The 19394-nt window shown below is 32.8% G+C and overlaps 1 protein-coding gene across 1 annotated transcript; it reads right to left on the bottom strand.

Moving 5' to 3' along the window:
- Positions 1-8337: 8337 nt before the first annotated feature.
- Positions 8338-17486, bottom strand: LOC124454597. The gene is made up of 5 exons (XM_047005374.1): positions 17453-17486; positions 12715-12789; positions 12473-12577; positions 9089-9382; positions 8338-8905 (listed from the first exon to the last, which is right to left on the bottom strand). Exons 2-5 carry the CDS (start codon positions 12770-12772, stop codon positions 8637-8639), a joined length of 726 nt encoding a protein of 241 aa, XP_046861330.1. The 5' UTR covers positions 12773-12789; positions 17453-17486; the 3' UTR covers positions 8338-8636.
- Between the last annotated feature and the right edge of the window lie 1908 nt (positions 17487-19394).

Genomic DNA, 19394 nt, shown 5'->3' with positions numbered 1-19394 from the left:
ATAATACTTCATAATTGTATTCCAGTTGCTGACATCTAGATATGGTACAGTGTGTCGTGTGCATGTCGTGTATGATGATATAAATTGGTGCATATATAAATTAAATATGGCGTCAACAAGAACGCTTTGAGGATCTCCTACAACATATTGACGTTCTCCATTTAAGAACCTTTGCTTCAGACGATTAAGAACATGCGACACGGGTAATAATATGAATTTTTTCAAAATCGGCTTTCATGACAAACTGTTATTTGTAAATAGACGTCTTACCTACAGATATCTAGAATTATTTGCAGTTGACCAATCAAAAGTGACATTGTTTACATAGTGAATATGATGTAAGATAATTGCATGAAATGCATGATACATCAAAGATTGCGTGAAAACGTGGCGAAAAGATAGAATTAGCTGCTTGTAATCGTTTACTAAAAAATGCAAGTGCGTAAAGGTGTTTCCGGTCGTTTCTGTCGCAAGGATAGAACTTAGTCTATCTCAAACGATCGATACGCAAGGATCGTTTCAACGTAAGGATCGCTTTTGTCGTTTCAGTTGAGTTGTTTTATAGATCGTCTCTGTCGCTTCTACAAATTGCAAGCGACAAAGACGATCCCGCCGACAGGAACGATCATACGGAAACCGCTTTAAAGAGCAACATCTCATTAAAAAAATGAGGAAAGACGTAACATTAGAATCATATAATTACCTAATCAGCTTAATTTTAGGGAAAATATTAGAAAGTATTGTTTCACCAACACATTTTTAACAATTTCATCAGGTTGTTTTAAAAGACATAAAGCTAAAACGCTATAATTAAATGTTGAAAGTTTCATTAGAAATAATGATCAAATTTATACATCACAGTTTTCGGAAGTTTTTATGGTGTTATCTTCATCTCAGTAAACTTTAAGGATTCAGTGTCCATTTTCCATAATACCAAACCACACGACTCAAACTGCCGTATACTGTACTATAGTACTGTCCATTCAGGTTGGAATAATGACAAAACCTATACCACCAAGCACCTCTCAGGTCAATGGCACAGTTTCCACTCATTTATCACATTATCTGAATCTTGGTTGAAACGCCATGCCTTTATGATAAGATAATGAATCTCCAGCAGTTCCTAAGAAAAGTAATAGCTTTCAAAAATCGCATTAAATGCAGTTATAGAATTCTTTTGAACTTCCATTAACACAAGTTTAATGTATATATCATTTAGGCATTGACACTTGCATTTACATTGATTATTAGAGGCTGATATAAAGTGACTTCAGTCAATCTTCATTTGACAATGGTTCTTTTGTCTTTAATGCGTTCGGTGTCAGAGCCCCTCTATTTGTAAGAGTTAGGACAACGGGTCTGGGGCGAGCGCGGAGCCGCCATTTTCGTGACTACTTGCAAGTTAAACTACTACCGTGAAATTGGCACCACATTGGGCACAACATTCAACACAACATTCATCACAACATTCAACACCACATTCAACTAAAATTTATCATTCAAAATGATAAATCGAAAAATCGTCTTTAAAACACGTTTTCCATCAAATAAAACAGTGCCCAATGTGGTGCCAATTTCACGGTAGTAGTTAAACTTGTAATAAAACTTTGAAATTGGTTAATGAACAAAAGAATAATAAATTTCCGCCTTGTTTAATGGAAATTTTAAACATATCGGAAACCACAATCAAGCTTTTGGCGTTTTTGTGAATAATTACTGCAAACCAAACGCAATTTCGCAGAGTTTAGCCATTCGATGTTGACTAGTTCGTGCTTTTGAAACTAATCGTGACCCACTGCTAGATCGCGTTTTACGTATGTGAACGTATATTCTCGCAGTTTTCAACTAAAGCACCAAGATATTTGTTTTCATTGCTTATAATTTACCAGCGATAAAGAAAATACTGACATTTTGGCTGCATATTCCTGTTCTGGAAAAACACGTTACTACAAATATCTCCAGATTTGAATCAATCCTTTGGTGGTATATGTAAGTAAAATAAATAACTGCAGCTCATTTTGGTTATATTTACATTTAGAAAACGTAGAGGTACCAACTGGTAAAAATATATTCTTTAGAATTCACCACTAATAATCTTATTATTCTAAACTAAAGTATTTTAAATTTACAATTGAGCTGCTATAATTTATTTTGACTTAAACTGTGCCACCATTGAATCAGTGTTAATCCAAGTTTGTTTTGAAGCACTGTAGTCGTGAAATTTTGTTTAGGTAGCATTTTGCAATGTAGTCCAGGCATAAAAATTTAATACAGATAGATTACAAAAAACTTTTGCTGGAAAATTATGAATTTAAAATATTTGTTAGATGCAGTAGCTCTTATGTCCTATTAATCTAATGTGAAGTTGTTGATTTCTTATTGGTTGTGAAACTGAGATTATAGTTAAAGTTTAACTCTAATGCAAAACGGTATAGGCTTCTATTTGGTGAAGCATTTGTTGAAAAGGAAATTATGTTTGTGTATTATAAAACAATTCTGCCTTGAAGAACAGCCTGTTTGCTACAAATGTCACTGTTTGTACAGAATTTGACATTGTATATGAGTCTGAAAGTTTTAATCTATCTTAAAAAATAATGTTGAGTAATGACAAAACTTCTGCATGTTTTCCAAATTATAAAGACCAAAGACCACACCAAATCATTGATTATGTAAAGACCAGAACAAATCATTGATAACCAAATTGAACATGCTCTGGTTTGAAGTACAGTCAGAATGTGTATTTCATTACCAGTAATGTATTTTACCCAGCTGTTTCAGTAAATATTTTATTTATGATTACTGATACTATACTTTGGATTTCCTAAAGATGCAAAATACAATATTTGAAAGTATATTATTTTAGCATATTGGATTAGCAATAATTATCTCTTGAAGTGGTTAAGAACTTGTAAATTAGAGTAATTTCGAACATAATGATAAGTCATAATCTTCTATAAGGACAGGCTTTGTATGTAAGAAAACTATTGAATCGTTAGCATTAGGAGAAATATTTCCAATGATTTTCACTCAAAACAATCTTCAAATAAACCTTTAGATAAAGATCAGTTAGACACAATGCTCACTACACACAATCCAGTCTATCGTAAAGCCATTTCTTTCTTTTTTCTTGATCCATAATTATGGCGTTATGCAGTTACATGTTTTAGCTATCAAATAATCAATTATTGTAGCCATACCTCCAAAAAATCAAAATATTTTCTCAAAACACAAACAAACTTGTAGTAATCGCCATATAAACACTAGTTGAAATTTTAAAATTAGGAACAAAAATGGCGGAAAATAATCATGTGATCGATATTGTCCAGTCAACGTTCGCAAACCAGAGAACAATACATGTCCCAACTCTTACAAATAGAGGGCTCTGTTCGGTGTATGCAAAGTTTTACGTATGAAACAGACCTTACTTAATGGCGTACCTGGGTATTTTCCGAGGCTCAATTGATATATTTGTGTTTCATGCTTATAAATGTGAATTGTCCATGTAAACTTAAATAAATTTCTGTTATGTTTTAGGTTGCTGTTATAAGTTCATAAAAAACTTTTAAATGTAAGAACAAGTTATAATGTACATATCATTTAGGCATTGAAACTTGCATTTACAATTAATTACTAGGGCTTACTTCAATAATTACATTTTATAAAAAAGATTTCAGTCAATGATCATTAGACAATGATATTCACAGTATAGATTCTTTCATATGTACCAAACAATTTAGTCGTGTTTATTAGCTACATGTTGTTCAGGTGCTAGGTTATTACGTAATTTACAAAGCTGCAGTTGAATTTGCATTTAATGTTGATGATAAGCTAATCACAATCATTACATGTCACAATCAATCTTTGCAACAGAATCGTTCGCAAATTGGAACGACTTTTTACGTTTGTTTGTTGTATTTTTTCGGTAAGTTTTTAAGTTCAAAATTAATTATATTTTTATTGACAAACAAGGCTTTAGTTCGAAACCAACCGTTACTATCCGTTTTTATCAAAACTTGGAGAATCCCCCGTTGCAAACTGCAATCACTCATATCATTCAAAAATATTGTATATATCAAAATGTTTTTTCCTCAAACGTTTATATTAACGTTTTAACTTACCAGAATATATACCAAGATTTAGTTGATATTTTTTACTTTCATTCTTTACAGCAAAATAATCATATTCAGCATATGATTTTCTTCCAAACCAGTCTCCCAGGTCTACACGAAGTTTATTTCTCCTTGCAGATGTTAGTCGGTATATTTTATCCAATCCAAGCCAAAATTCAGAATTAAGATTACCAAAACCTTCTTTATAGTCATTCCACCCACGATAGAAATCAACACTTCCATCCTTGCGTCTTTGAAATACAGTCCAGCCACCACCATATGAATTCATGTCACAGTAGACATTAAAAGATCCTTGACCATCAGGATCAATTTCATAAACTCCACTTTCCTTCTTGCCATTTTTTTGTACCTCACTGCAATCTTTGGCTATTTAAATTGAAAATGTTAAAAATTCAGTTTCTCAAGGTTATGTTATGATAGGATAAACGACTGAATTTTGTGAAAAAGTGTTTTTAAGCGAATGAAATCATTACTAGGTATTATTATTATTTGTTAAAAATTGCTTGTTTTATGTGTCACAGGCTGAAAACCTACAGAACACAAGCATTGCATGTAAGATATGGATATTATTGACTACTGTGAATTACATTTGAAGTGGGGATGCTGTTTTGCAATATACTCAATTTGAGAATATAAAGTCAATTTCATTGTAATGTGTGCTTACATGAAATTTTTTTATGTCTGAATAGAAAATTCTAGTCTAACTCTAATAGCGTTAAATTGAATAGTAAGAAAGTCATTTGAAATTTTATTAAACCCAGTAGAAATTTAATGCCATCTACTGAAAAACGTTATTACCCATTATTTACATACATTTTTTGACCTTATTTATTGTACCTCTTAAAAATATTGCTTATTTAGGTTTTTAAAGGAAGTGAATTCTTAATAGTAAAACCTAATTTTCTTACTTCGAAAGTTAACAAGATATTTATGAATGAACATTATCAGTGCATTCCATCCATACTAAGCGGCGGATGACTAATTGCGCAGCCTGTAAGCTTAGAAAAATTTGTGGGACTTTAAGTGATATAACTTTCTCCCAAAAATTTCAGTCTTTTGACGACGTTTCCGTTTCTTGTGCTCCTTTGTTACTCATAGTGTAAAATTTGAAGCCAACAAAGAGCTCAAGATTGTTCTCGCAACATTTCGAGAGTTCGTGCTTCGTGCAAAATTTTAAAGCGATGCAATCAGTAGGATGGACAGCAGGACGGCTTCGCCTTAAGAAGGATGCTGTATGCGTGACTTAATGTGGTAACTTTTTTATCTTCATTCATTCATTTTGAAATGGCTACATAAATGCCTGACATGAACTATTTTTTCAGTCGTCTTGTAGAAATGACGTTTAAAAAAGGACGAATTGATGAACGATAAATGATTTAAACTTACCCACTCCAATGTTTTTGGAACATTCGACACTATTTAATGCCAAAATGAATGCCAAACACAATCTTATGGAATATTCGAAGTTCACAAGCGCAGCGGCAGCAGTTCCTAGTTATGGAATAAAAAGCACTTTATTTTGCATGATTTGAATATCAACCAAAGTGGCTAAACGAAAAAAAGGTTGTTTGCTTGTTTATTCATAGAGCAGAAGAAGCATAATTGGCAACCATGTAAAGGAAACTCACCTTGATTTGCAAATACTCTAAGGAAGATTAGAAGCAAGACTTTTAACACGACCATCACGCGCGCAAGGTTTGTTCTAGTAAAAAAATCTTTTGGATTATTTCAATATCAAACAAGGCTAAACGTATCACTCAATACTGCAAACAGATAATGGATGTCATCGCTTCCACTTAACGACATTTATATAAACGGTGTAGCTGTTACGTTAGCATTTAAAGTTAGTTCCGCTTAATATTATTTCCGCTGAATTTAACAGTTCGTATCTTCTTATATCATAATAGCATGACAACATTAATTATGTGTTGTTGGGATGCGACTTACACCAAAAAACATTGATCATCGACCTATATAACGCATTTTAAGATACTGGTTAGCAATTTGCTCGTTTTTATTCAATTTATCGTAAGTGTTAACAGCAAAAATTACTGTACTGTACGTGATTGTACTTGTAGTTTTTGGCAAGATAGGTCAAACTGATTGCCAAAGTCGGCGCCAGACTTTGAGTGAGTAAAACGGCTAAATAACAAGTTTAATACTCCACAAAAGGCAAAATACTAAACAAATGATTACAATACAGTTATACAATAGTTCAGTAGTGTTGTTTCGCCATAAAAGTCGGAGTAATGGTTGATTAAAAAGAAATAGCGGTTTTACTAGCTATTATGGAATAATATGGGAACAAAATTTAAAATAGCCTTGACAGTTAAAATGGATTTAGCTAATTGACCACTATTTTTCCGGGTGAAATCGGTTAAATTTGTGTTTTTTTTGGGAACACGTGTTAGGAACACATTCGCAACAACCATAAGTCTAATACCTGCTTGTGCAATCTAGCGTAGATGTGATGCAACAGCTTTATCGAGAATGTGCGTAAAAATCGTGCACGCAAATGAATGGAGGAGCTACGATATAACTAAAGACTAAAATAAATGGGAAAAACAGCATGGACAAGATAAAAGTTATCTCACAGTAATATCTTTGGAGAGTGAAGTTGGTAAAGTCACCGGTGCTAAACATTATTCCTCCTGAGAAGTCATTTCCAAAGATTATCTTCGTAACGCGTGACTATCTACGCGCGAGATTTTTATTTTCATCCTTAATAATGTATATGAAAAAATTTCTCAATTCTGGTTGGTTAAGAGCATTGCAATTGATCGTAAATACCAGTGCAAAAATGTGAAACACAGTGCAAGAAAAAAGAAATACAGTGCAATTTCTTTTTGAAAAATGCGCTCCTAATTGGTTAGTCAAACAAAGAAATGATGTAGGAGCCAATCAAAATAAAACATTTCAAAAGCGGGAAAGTTAAATTATTGTAAACAAAGCAATTACCACGGCTGGCGTAAGTTTTAAGTAGATTTTCTTTAGCGAAGCAGTTTGCAGTTCGGACTCGTGCAATTTTGATAGTCATTGAAAAACTCACTCGTGCATGTTTTTTCCAAATTGCACTTGAAACCATACTATTACCTATACAAACAATTCACTTGTGTTTTTGTGCAAATTATATAATTATTTTGAAACCTTTGAATTATGTCTTCAGCGACAAATTTCATGATAATTCAGACTTGAATACTCGTGTAGTAAAAAGATTACTTCATGGTTGGTTCGTTTGTACTATTATTAGATACAATATTTCGTTGAGAAGGATTGAAAGCGAACTTTTTCGCTTTCTACACTCTTTTGTTTTCAATCCTTCTCAACTCGGGAATAAAAATCGTACCCACTCTCCGAGAGTAAAAATCGTACCCACTCTCCGAGCAAAAAATTCGTACCCACTCTCCAACCATGAAATGATATATTTATATTTGTGAAAGAATTTTTTATCTTAAATTTTTATCTTTACAGAAACGCGTCGACTGGACATGCAAGGTGGATATAATTTTGCGACCACAAGCGTACCATCAAATTTTTCTTTGGATAAACGCGTTTTTGGCGACTATCCGAGAGATTTTATAAAACTACCTCATTCATGGAATCCAAATTTCAACTGCCATGTCAGCTTTATTGAACCATAATGATATAAAATGTAAATTCTGATTGGGTAAGGTATTTCCCAGGCTATAGTAACTCTAATAAAATAAATGCATCAATATTTTTATGTTCTGCATGTGCATGAAAACGAAATTTAATCTCGTTTTATGTTACGCTTGCAGGTACCTCATTTGTAATTTAAAAACTGAATATATGTTATTTGCTGGATGGGAAATATTTGCCCGTGGCGACGTTTTTTAAACCGAGGGGAAATATTTTTTCCATCCTGGACCTACCTAAACGGTAAATAGTGTGAGTTTTTCCCAGTATTATTGGATTGTCCAATGGCGAGCAAGAAAACAATCTATTTTTACTTTTGAAAACTTAAAATTCATTTATAATACATTGTTGCAAGTAAAAGTTGGTTTATAATTTTACATAGTAAAACAAACAAAATCAAAGCAAAAAAACCCTCGATGAACTCAAGTATTTAGCAAAATGATTCCGTACCACGGTCAGAATGGTGAAATTCCGCTTCTACAGCCCATCAGATGGCAGGGAAACGCCAAGATGGGCCGCTGCTGAATGCGAGAAAACACTTCGTTCACCATTTAAAATAATTGTTTTGAAGTCGAGCTCTGTTTATTCCTAATAACTTTTTTACTAACAAAAAAACGTCGGTCTTCGTCGAGATTTCGTCGTAGAGACATCGCGCTCGGTTATTAAGGGCTAGTAATAATTAATGTTTAAATCTTGGACAAGTTAATTTTTACATTTCTATGTAATAGTAGAGTATTGGTTACACTTATTTCTTTACATGCGACATGGTCGAATTGATAATCACAACAATGGATATCTTTTTACAATTTGATAAATCGGTCGTCATTAATAATGAGTATAATATATTAGTCAGTATGGGCTACAAGATGTGCTGTTTCTTATCGCCTCGTTAAATTTCTTACCACTACTCAAGAATGTTGGAATGGAAAGTTCGTCGATTTGTTCATTGCAACCAGGAAGACATTGATAGAACTGTATGAACATCTTATCACGCGTAACTTCCATATGTTTACTATGCACATGAAAACGAGGATGAAGCTTGTTGCAATAACTTCTTTCACAGCTTCTCAAGTTGAATGGGTTCTTTGAAACTTCCGAAAGAAATTCATTCTTAGTAACTGCAAACACACAAATAATGGGCAAGTTAGCATGCTGAAAATATTTTATGGCATGAAATAAAATAAAAGATATATTCAACTTTGATGATTATTCATCCACATGTCTCCTAGTGTGGAAAACTTTTCAGACTGAAGTCTAGACATAACTACACTTCAAAAAATCAAAGAAGGAAAATATCTTACTTTCATGAGACGACATGTTTTTGTGAAGAATAAAATTATCTTTTGGATTTTGTGTTTGACATCTGCAAGATGTATGATTATAAACGATATATTTGTAGAACTTGGTTTGGTTTTGCAAATCAGGAACAACAATCTTGATTTCTCGTTGAAACTTTGGCTTCGGCCAACCTTCTCCACATTGCCAAGAATGACTATCAATAACACATCGATGTACTTTGATGTAGTAAGGATCTCGGTGTGGAGGAGTGTCTGAAAAGTTGGCGCTGTAAATTGAAACCACTTCTTCCTTTGCGACTAAACAGAGAAATGGTTAATGTAAATAAATGTTCTATGAAAAGTTGGCGCTGTAAATTGAAACCACTTTCCTTTGACTAAACAGAGAAATGTAATGTAAATAAATGTTCTATGAAAAGTTGCTGAGATTGAAACCACTTCTTCCTTTGCGACTAAACAGAGAAATGGTTAATGTAAATAAATGTTCTATGAAAAGTTGGCGCTGTAAATTGAAACCACTTCTTCCTTTGCGACTAAACAGAGAAATGGTTAATGTAAATAAATGTTCTATGAAAAGTTGGCGCTGTAAATTGAAACCACTTCTTCCTTTGTTACTAAACAGAGAAATGGTTAATGTAAATAAATGTTCAAACGAAATTTCTTTGATATAAGATGCTAAGAATAAGTATTTCTACTATCATAAATACACAGTGAATATATTTAATTGAAATCATAAACCTCTTCTTTCACGTATTCTTGTGTTAACTTTTTAGCTTTTGTGTTTAGTGGAAAAATATCTCTACTACTTTACACTGCTTACTGGTTGTTTCAGCTGATCCAAATATTGTAACCTTTTTGTAAATAATGCTTCAGAATTTCCTATACTCATTAATATTGCTACTATTGGAATAAATAATGAATTAGACGAAAACCTTTTGGCTGGCATTAATATCTTATTGACAACAAGAATATCATCACTTATATGTAATGAATGAAGATCCTTACTGCTATAGTCGTTGGCAAGGGGAGGGAGCAACTTTCTCCAATAATAAATTCGGTAAAATATAATGCAGATATCAATTTATTTCACAACATGTTTGAATTTGAAGAGCCATTGCAATTGACAAGAGTCGACTAACGATTATCCAGATGAATCCAGATTTATATGAATTTATTTCACAACATGATTGAATTTGAAGAACAATTGCAATTGACAAGAGTCGACTAACGATTATCCAGATGAATCCAGATTTATATCAATTTATTTTGCAACATGTTTAAATTTGAAGAGCCATTGCAATTGACAAGAGTCGACTAACGATTATCCAGATGAATCCAGATTTATATCAATTTATTTCGCAACATGTTTGAATTTGAAGAGCCATTGCAATTGACAAGAGTCGACTAACGAATAAAGTTAATATGAGTAATATAAATCCAAGCCTATCGCATCATCTGACGACTTTTATCTTATCCATCAAATAATCCATGATATTAATTCGTGTAATTTAGGCAACTTAGAATGTGTTATTGAAATCCCATTTAAAGAAGCAAACATTCTTGATTGGTCTCGTCCGGTATTTATCAAGAAAAATAAAAAAGCCCTTTCTATTGTTTCTAAACTTGTATGCCTCGTCTTTCTTCGCCAGATACAATTCCACTAAACAATTTTGTAAGGGAGCATATATTGTCGCACAAAACTGGTGTTATGATGAAGTTGTGCAACAACATGTAAAAATAAGATACTAGAATCAATGATAAAAATTCGCTGTTCATTAAAGACAAAGAGTGTGGGTTGTAATTTATTCTGCAAAATACAATGAAATGTTTGAGCAGTTAAATTACTGGAACAAAGCTCAAAAAACTACTGAAGAGCGTATAAGGGGGTGCTTACATGAATCCGGAATGACTTTCAATCCCGATTAAAACGTGATGTCAATCCATGTTTACATGGGAAATCAACACAAAGTTGACATTTTGCGGGAATTTTGAAATTTGAAGATGGAGAGCATAAACATTATAGCAACCCTTTTTTTCTATTGTTCCAAGTTAATGAAAGCTTAACACTTGCATGAAACTAATTGTTGTTTTTCTTCGCACTCATTTTAGCCCATTTAGCCGCTTTATTTGCTTACTATTTCAATTCTGCCAGAAGATTAATACCCATGGCATACATGCGTGCTTCTGTCATTAATCACAATATCACAGAATGAAACTCACCCGCGTTTACATGAGGTTAAAACGAAATTTCGATCCGGAATGAAAATAGGAATAAACTCGATCCGGATCGAGTTGTAGCTCATTCCGGATTCATGTAAACATGCAGTAGGATTTCTTTTAAAATGGAATGAGTCCATTCCGGATCGAAAGTCATTCCTGATTCATGTAAACATGCAGAAGGATTTCTTTTAAAGTGGAACGAGTTCATTCCGGATCGAAACTCATTCCGGATTCATGTAAACATGCAGAAGGATTTCTTTTAAAGTGGAAGGAGTTCATTCCGGATCGAAACTCATTCCACATTCATGTAAACATGCAGTAGCATTTCTTTTAAAGTGGAACGAGTTCATTCCGGATCGAAACTTATTCCGGATTCATGTAAACATGCAGTAGCATTTCTTTTAAAGTGGAACGAGTTCATTCCGGATCGAAACTCATTCCAGATTCATGTAAACATGCAGTAGGATTTCTTTTAAAGTGAATCGAGTTCATTCCAACGAAACTCATTCCGGATCATGTAAACATGCAGTAAGATTTCTTTTAAAGTGGAATGAGTTCATTCCGGATCGAAACTCATTCCGGATTCATGTAAACATGCAGTAAGATAGATTTCCTTTAAAGTGGAATGAGTTCATTCCGGATCGAAACTCATTCCGGATTCATGTAAACATGCAGTAGGATTTCTTTTAAAGTGGAATGAGTTCATTCCGGATCGAAACTCATTCCGGATTCATGTATACACCCACTAAATAATGTTTCAAGTTTTTCAAATATCTATCGTATGCGTCATCAAGGCTGCATATGATCCTATTTAAATCTATAATCCATCGCCCAACTATAATTACACAAAAATCCATGTGCACCTGAAGCGCATGATTGCTATTTATAAATCTCAGTACCTCTGATGTGTGAAAACTGCTGTATTTTTTTGTATCTTTTTATTTAATTCACACAAAGTAGTCGAAATGAATCTGTTGTTAGATAGAAAGATATTTAAAAGGAAATTTGCTTAATTGCTTGCGTGACTTAATGTGGTAACTTTTTTGATCTTCATTCATCCATTTTGAAATGGCTACATAAATGCCTGACATGAACTATTTTTTCAGTTGTCTTGTAGAAATGACGTTTGAAAAATGACGAATTGATGAACAATATATGATTTAAACTTACCCACTCCAATGTTATTGGAACATTCGACACTATTTAATGCCAAAATGAATGCCAAACACAATCTTGTAGAATATTCGAAGTTCACAAGCCCAGCGGCAGCAGTTCCTAGTTATGGAATAAAAAGCACTTTATTTTGCATGATTTGAATATCAACCAAAGTGGCTAAAAGAAAAAAAGGTTGTTTGCTTGTTTATTCATAGAGCAGAAGAAGCATAATTGGCAACCATGTAAAGGAAACTCACCTTGATTTGCAAATACTCTAAGGAAGATTAGAAGCAAGACTTTTAACACGACCATCATCGCGCGCAAGGTTTGTTCTAGTAAAAATCTTTTGGATTATTTCATCAAACAAGGCTAAACGTATCACTCAATACTGCAAACAGATAATGGATGTCATCGTCCCACTTAACGACATTTATATAAACGGTGTAGCTGTTACGTTAGCATTTAAAGTTAGTTCCGCTTAATATTATTTCGCTGAATTAAACAGTTTGTATCTTCTTATATCATAATAGCATGACAAATAATTATGTGTTGTTGGGATGCGACTTACACCAAAAACATTGATCATCAACCTATATAACGCATTTTAAGATACTGGTTAGCAATTTGCTCGTTTTATTCAATTTATCGTAAGTTAACAGCAAAATTACTGTACTGTATGCGGATTGTACGTGTAGTTTTTGGCAAGATAGGTCAAACTGATTACAAAGTCGGCGCAGACTTTTGAGTGAGTAAAACGCTAAATAACAAGTTTAATACTCCACAAAAGGCAAAATACTAAACAAATGATTACAATACAGTTATACAATAGTTCAGTAGTGTTGTTTCACCATAAAAGTCGGAGTAATGGTTGATTAAAAAGAAATAGCTTACTACCTATTATGGAATAATATGGGCAAAATTTAAAATAGCCTTGACAGTTAAAATGGATTTAGCTAATTGACCACTATTTTTCCGGGTGAAATCGGTTAAATTTGTGTTTTTTTTGGGAACACGTGTTAGGAACACATTCGCAACAACCATAAGTCTAATACCTGCTTGTGCAATCTAGCGTAGATGTGATGCAACAGCTTTATCGAGAATGTGCGTAAAAAATCGTGCAAATGAAATGGAGGAGCTACGATACAACTAAAGACTAAAATAAATGGGAAAAACAGCATGGACAAGATAAAAGTTATCTCACAGTAATATTTTTGGAGAATGAAGTTGGTAAAGTCACCGGTGCTAAACATTATTTCCTCCTGAGAAGTCATTTCCAAAGATTATCTTCGTATCGCGCGACTATCTCGGCACCATTGTCGTCAGTTGGGAGTGTTTCAAGTCTTTCCTTCGGGACGCGAGGTTGAATATTTCCCGCCTTCCCGGCACGGAAGGCCATATATTTATCTTGTTAATATAGGCGAAAAAGGCCATATATTTATCTTGTTAATATAGGCGAAAAAGGCCATATATTTATCTTGTTAATTATTTAGGCGTGTACGTTATTCTTGATATCTAATGTTTGCGTGGTTGATAAAGGTGGATATAGACTAACGGGATTAAAGTTAAAGAGATTAAGTCGATATTGATGAAAATCTCTACGCTAATCTGTCTTAAAATAAGGATGCCCAGGTTTTAAAAATCTCAAAACTCTATTGACCACGTTTTAAAAATCTAATGTTCTTCATATCTGATGTTTGCGTGGTTGATAAAGGTGGATATAGACTAACAGGATTAAAGTTAAAGAGATTAAGTCGATATTGATTAAAATTTCTACGCTAATTTGTTTTAAAATAAGGATGCCCAGGTTTTAAAAATCTCAAAACTCTATTGACCACGTTTTAAAAATCTCGTATTTAATGTTTCATATCTGATGTTTGCGTGGTTGATAAAGGTGGATCTAGACTAACAGGATTGAAGTTAAAGAGATCAAGTCGATATTGATGAAAATTTCTACGCTAATTTGTCTTAAAATAAGGATGTCTAGATTTTAAAAATTTCAAAAATCTTTTTTTAAAATCGATGGATTTCAGGTTTCTTAGGGAATATCTTTTAGGAAATATCTGGTCAAAATGTATCCTTCTTCTTCCATCTTGGCTTCGATAACCTTTCTGTTGCTTCTCATCATTTTCTCCTATATTTCTGAATTAAAGTTTGGCGTGAAATTTTCATGATAGGCTGTGTCATTCTTCGAGTGGTTCTTATGCTGCTACACGACGCATGCGTGTTTGGGAGGAAAAGTTAATTCCTGTTCCTGTCTTTGCGTTTATGCTAAGTCATTGTCCACACGTATATTTAAAAATACGGTTATTTTTTCTCTGTATATGAAAAAAAAATGCGTCCACACGTATATTTAAAAAGACGGTTATTTTTTCTCTGTATATGAAAAAAAAATGCGTCCACACGTATATTTAAAAAGACGGTTATTTTTTCTCTGTATATGAAAAAAAATGCGTCCACACGTATCGTTTCCAAATTGACTTTACCCTCCACGCGAATACGCTAAATCGCCAAAATACGCATGAATAAGCACAAATCATAAGAGTTTGTCGCCTGGATCTTAGTTTCTGATGCCATCGTAAATATCCGTTTTAGCTGTCCACACGTATTCAAATAGCTGGCGTTTTCAAAAATGTACAGTCTGAAGAGCATCTTCAAAAATTTTCGTATTTGTCAATGAAAACGCCGGTTACGTGTGGAAGGATGGCCGAAACGGAGAAAAGTTTTTTTTTAAAATACCTGGCTACGTGTGGCAAGGCTTAAGTCTTTGAACAACGCAGTAGTGAATGTGTTCATTTTGTTTATGCTCTCCAGTAGAACATAGCATTTGTGTGTTGACTTTGTGTGTATTCTCGTTAATAAAACATAGCAATAGTGTGTTTAAGCTTCGTATAAGATGTATACATACTTTCAAATTTGTTCAAACTTTTTGTCGCTATTTAGATATAAGATCAGATAGGCTTAAGCTGACTCGAAATACAATGACATACATTACGCTATAGAAATGTTAAATCTAAGGAACAAATAATTTGTGTTTATACTATCGTCTGATCGAGAAAACCTGTTCATCATAGTTGGGAAACTACAACTAACATCAAAACCAACTTATGCGGTTTGTTTACATTTTATAGCGCGTGTAGATCAATACACGTGGTTTTAGACATTTAGTACAGAAAAGGTGAATTGACTCGCGACATTCGAATGAAAGCATTTGAAATTATGAACTGTAATATTGTCAACAAAATGAGGCACGCGCAACAATGCACGAAATGAATGTTGTAAAAAATCTCACTCCGAATAAAATATTCCCCAATCATTTAATTGACGTTTTTATAAACTTCCACGGAAGGAGAATTTGTGATATATGATGCGAATGTGCGTAAAATTACAGTTATCACTTCCTGAAGAGCACATAAATTGAATATCAAAATAATGTCATAAAAATTGAACGTCGTGACCTTCAATATACAAGACAAATAATACGCTTTGTATGAATGGCCTTCGTCGACATTTTGTGATTTGTTAATTTCAAAAACTAGTCGCAAGTCTCCACAGTCATTTACAAACCAGAAATCCTTACAGGTAAACTACCAAAATTTTATCCATGTTTGACATAACACTTCTAACGAATAAGCTAATGTGCGCTCAGTTAAAGTAAAATTTCTTAAATTTGTATACGCGATCATATATGGTCATGCACGCTAATTTAGTCCTGCTATGTTAATTTTTCTGTGCTTGTTTTACGTAAAAACAATAGAATTTTAAAGAAATAAGGAATGATTAAGATTTCAAACTTTATTTTAACTTGCAAGACTTACGTCCATACTAACGCTAAAATGATGCGACTTCCAAATCAGCTCATATTTATTCGAAGAAAGCATTTTTTTCTTTAATGAAAGCTTGATTTAAAAAATTTTATAGAATATCTTGCCATTGATGGAGAAATGACTTTACTTAGAGAGAGCGAGATTCTTGTGTCGCACGAAGTGAGCGCGGATGTGAGTCAGCGTTTATCGCAGTCAAGCTGCAATAATGTACGTGATAGATTTTACTAAATGGTTCTGACTTATCAGTTACGTAACAGATATAGATGATGATGTAATCAACAGAATATTTTAATTTTCAGCCGATATCACATAAATATCTTTTACTTATAAGATACAAGCAGTTGCTGAAAACTTTATACAGTCAACAATTTTTTCTGACCGGCAACGACTAATAGTAGTTTAGTATTAGCGACTTGAACCATTTAATTCTTAACATAGTAAATGGTTTGAACCCGGGAGTATCGTTATATGTTTGTAAATGATGATCGTCCAGGTTAATAAAGTCCTGAGAAGGACTGTTTTTGTTGTTGTTGACTGACGTTTCGACAACCTTAGCGGTAGTCATCTTCAGAGTCAAATGAGGAGTAAACGTGATTTAATTCTTAACATCTAACGATGGTACTTTGTCCTTATTACACACATGAAAGATTTGATCAGGTCTTACAAAAACATTTTACTATGGAAACTGCAATAGTTTTTAGTTTGCGCTAGGTTGATTACGAGTGATCGGTAAAGTATTTTTTCTTATCAGTTATCACAAAGAAAGATGCGTAGAAAAGTCTTTAATCTTGAAGATTTGTAAATAAAAGTTTTCGATGAGAAAAAAATGTAATTGTATGATGGGATGAATGCTCAAATTTCTTCAATTCATGGCTAACAACTCTCTTTTCAATAAAACGTTTGATTTATTAATGTGCATGCAGTAGCAATGTATAGCTATCCGTTGCATCGATATCTTGCTTTTTGAATTTACAATCAACAATAATTTACAGTTTATAGAAAGTTTCAGCGCAATTTTGTAATGTAAGAAATAACTCCTCCGTAGCTTAAAAATACAATGAACCAAGTTTTGTTTATAATTACGGACAGCAAAACAGCAAAACCAGAACATCAATCAAAGTTCATATTACAACACAAGCAAAAGTTTCATAATATATAATGAAATACCTACCACAGTCTAGTTTTCTTGTTTAACACGATGTCTTGTGGAAGCTCAAATGCGATTTCCGTATTAATCAATGGGTGATTGGATTTATATACCAAGTTTCACAACATTATAGCTACGTCATAATTTGCATATAATTTTATTAAAATATTTCTTTGTCCATGAAGCTATTTTATTTTGATTTATATTCTCGTGCTGTCCTTATGTAAACAAGCTCTTGACATCAAGCAATAACATCCTATCTTCAAACTAGGCTAACAATAAAGTAATTGTTAATCGTGTTGTTAATCTTGAATAAGTTACTTCTTAATATAAGTAGTAAAGCCCAGCAAGGTGCTTTTAAAAGAGCCATTCAATACAAAAATAACGTATAAAAAGAAATAGTTATTTAGAAGCGTAACTTTTCGTCTTGACTCTTAAGACATCTTCAGACAGTATTAAATTACAAGTATAGAGGGTAATAGCTATTTATATTATGTAATTTAATATTAAACAATTATTTCTGAAAAGTTTTCCTATTTTTATGCATGTTGTCAACAAGGCAAGATATCTTATGTAATTTAATATTATACAATTATTTCTGAAAAGTTTTCCTATTTTTATGCATGTTGTCAACAAGACAAGAGATGTTGTGTTGTATGAATGTCATCGCTCAAGACCATGACCATACAGTTAAAGTAATTATTTATGATCACATGAAATCCATATGGTGTGATTGTTAGACGATGTATTAAGCAGCAGGTATTTAATTTACAATGAAATTTGTTCGCGCTAACTTCAGTGTCGTGAATGGCAAACTTTTCTCAAGCGCAATGCACTATATTATAAACATAATTAAACAGTACTTCTACATTGCAATTTTCATCTTAGTTTTAAATAACTATTTGTGCTATTTGTACATTATGTTTTTGAAAATTTCATAATTGTTGATGACATTTACCGATTGTAAAATTATGAGCAACTAAACATCTAAAACAGACCCTAGCGCTTTGGATGAAGCAATTTATCGTAGCACAATGTTGAATTCAAAATTCCAGCAAAACTGTGCATTGGTTATAAATTTCCAGTTACTAAAATTTTTCTAATTAAATAACTTATCTGTGTTTTTACATGTAAAATATACATGAGACATAAAAAAGCGAATTTCATAATCTGGTTTACTTAAATGCGTACTAAATAAGAGAAAAAAAAAAACTCGAAGGACAATGCAATATCGTAATCATTTTGTTAATCTTACTGTGTTTTATTCCAGTTCACCATTAATTAATTTAAGTGTAAACTAATGACTCAGTTCTCTCATGCAAAGTTCAAAGCTTCCATCTATGAAGGGGGTATATTGCCATATATTTAAATATTTTCACATCTGTATTGAAGCCACATCCTTGATTTTCGACATCGTTTTCAATGCAAAGCAAATGTTTGTTTACGTTCAACCAATTAATAAAACGATTTATTTGACGTAATCATCATTTCATCATATGCAGATGAAATTAATACTCGGTTTCACCTTTTGATAAACACTGTGTTTAATGATATCGTTACAGTTATGAAACACAATCATAACATTCAAAGGCTATAGAACCGTATATGTAAAGGCAGTTTTGTTAAACTTCATCTATTAATTAAAGAATTGCAATATTGAATTACATTTTCAAATTGGTACATGGAACAAATTATAGTGTTTGGATTCAATTTAAGATTTTAAACGCCCATATACTTTGCTTATTCACCGTCTGTGCACGAACGTAAAAAAGCTAAAAAAGTTTCGAGAGACATTCAGTTATATGTTATAGGGGAAATTACAAGATAAAATTACAAATATTTTGAAGAAAATGCGCTTAAATATGTTAAATTATACGTGTTGCTTTATGTATGTTTCATGAGCAGTTATCGAAAGCATGAATTGAACATTGTAACAATTAGTTCTAACGGTACAGCAGACAGAAGT

The sequence above is a fragment of the Xenia sp. Carnegie-2017 genome, unplaced genomic scaffold (genome assembly GCF_021976095.1).
Source record: "Xenia sp. Carnegie-2017 unplaced genomic scaffold, XeniaSp_v1 HiC_scaffold_3, whole genome shotgun sequence".
Classification (NCBI taxonomy): Eukaryota; Metazoa; Cnidaria; class Anthozoa; order Malacalcyonacea; family Xeniidae; genus Xenia; species Xenia sp. Carnegie-2017.
The sequence above is the reverse complement of the archived record's forward strand: the minus strand, read 5'-3'. Positions and strand labels throughout refer to the sequence as shown.

Coding starts and splice junctions, on each gene's coding strand:
- LOC124454597 (XM_047005374.1), bottom strand. CDS start 12,772: ATGATGGTCGTGTTAAAAGTCTTGCTTCTAATCTTCCTTAGAGTATTT. Junction 12,578..12,714: donor TAGAGTATTTGCAAATCAAG/GTGAGTTTCCTT, acceptor TTCCATAACTAG/GAACTGCTGCCGCTGGGCTT. Junction 9,383..12,472: donor TTCCAATAACATTGGAGTGG/GTAAGTTTAAAT, acceptor TTCTCTGTTTAG/TCGCAAAGGAAGAAGTGGTT.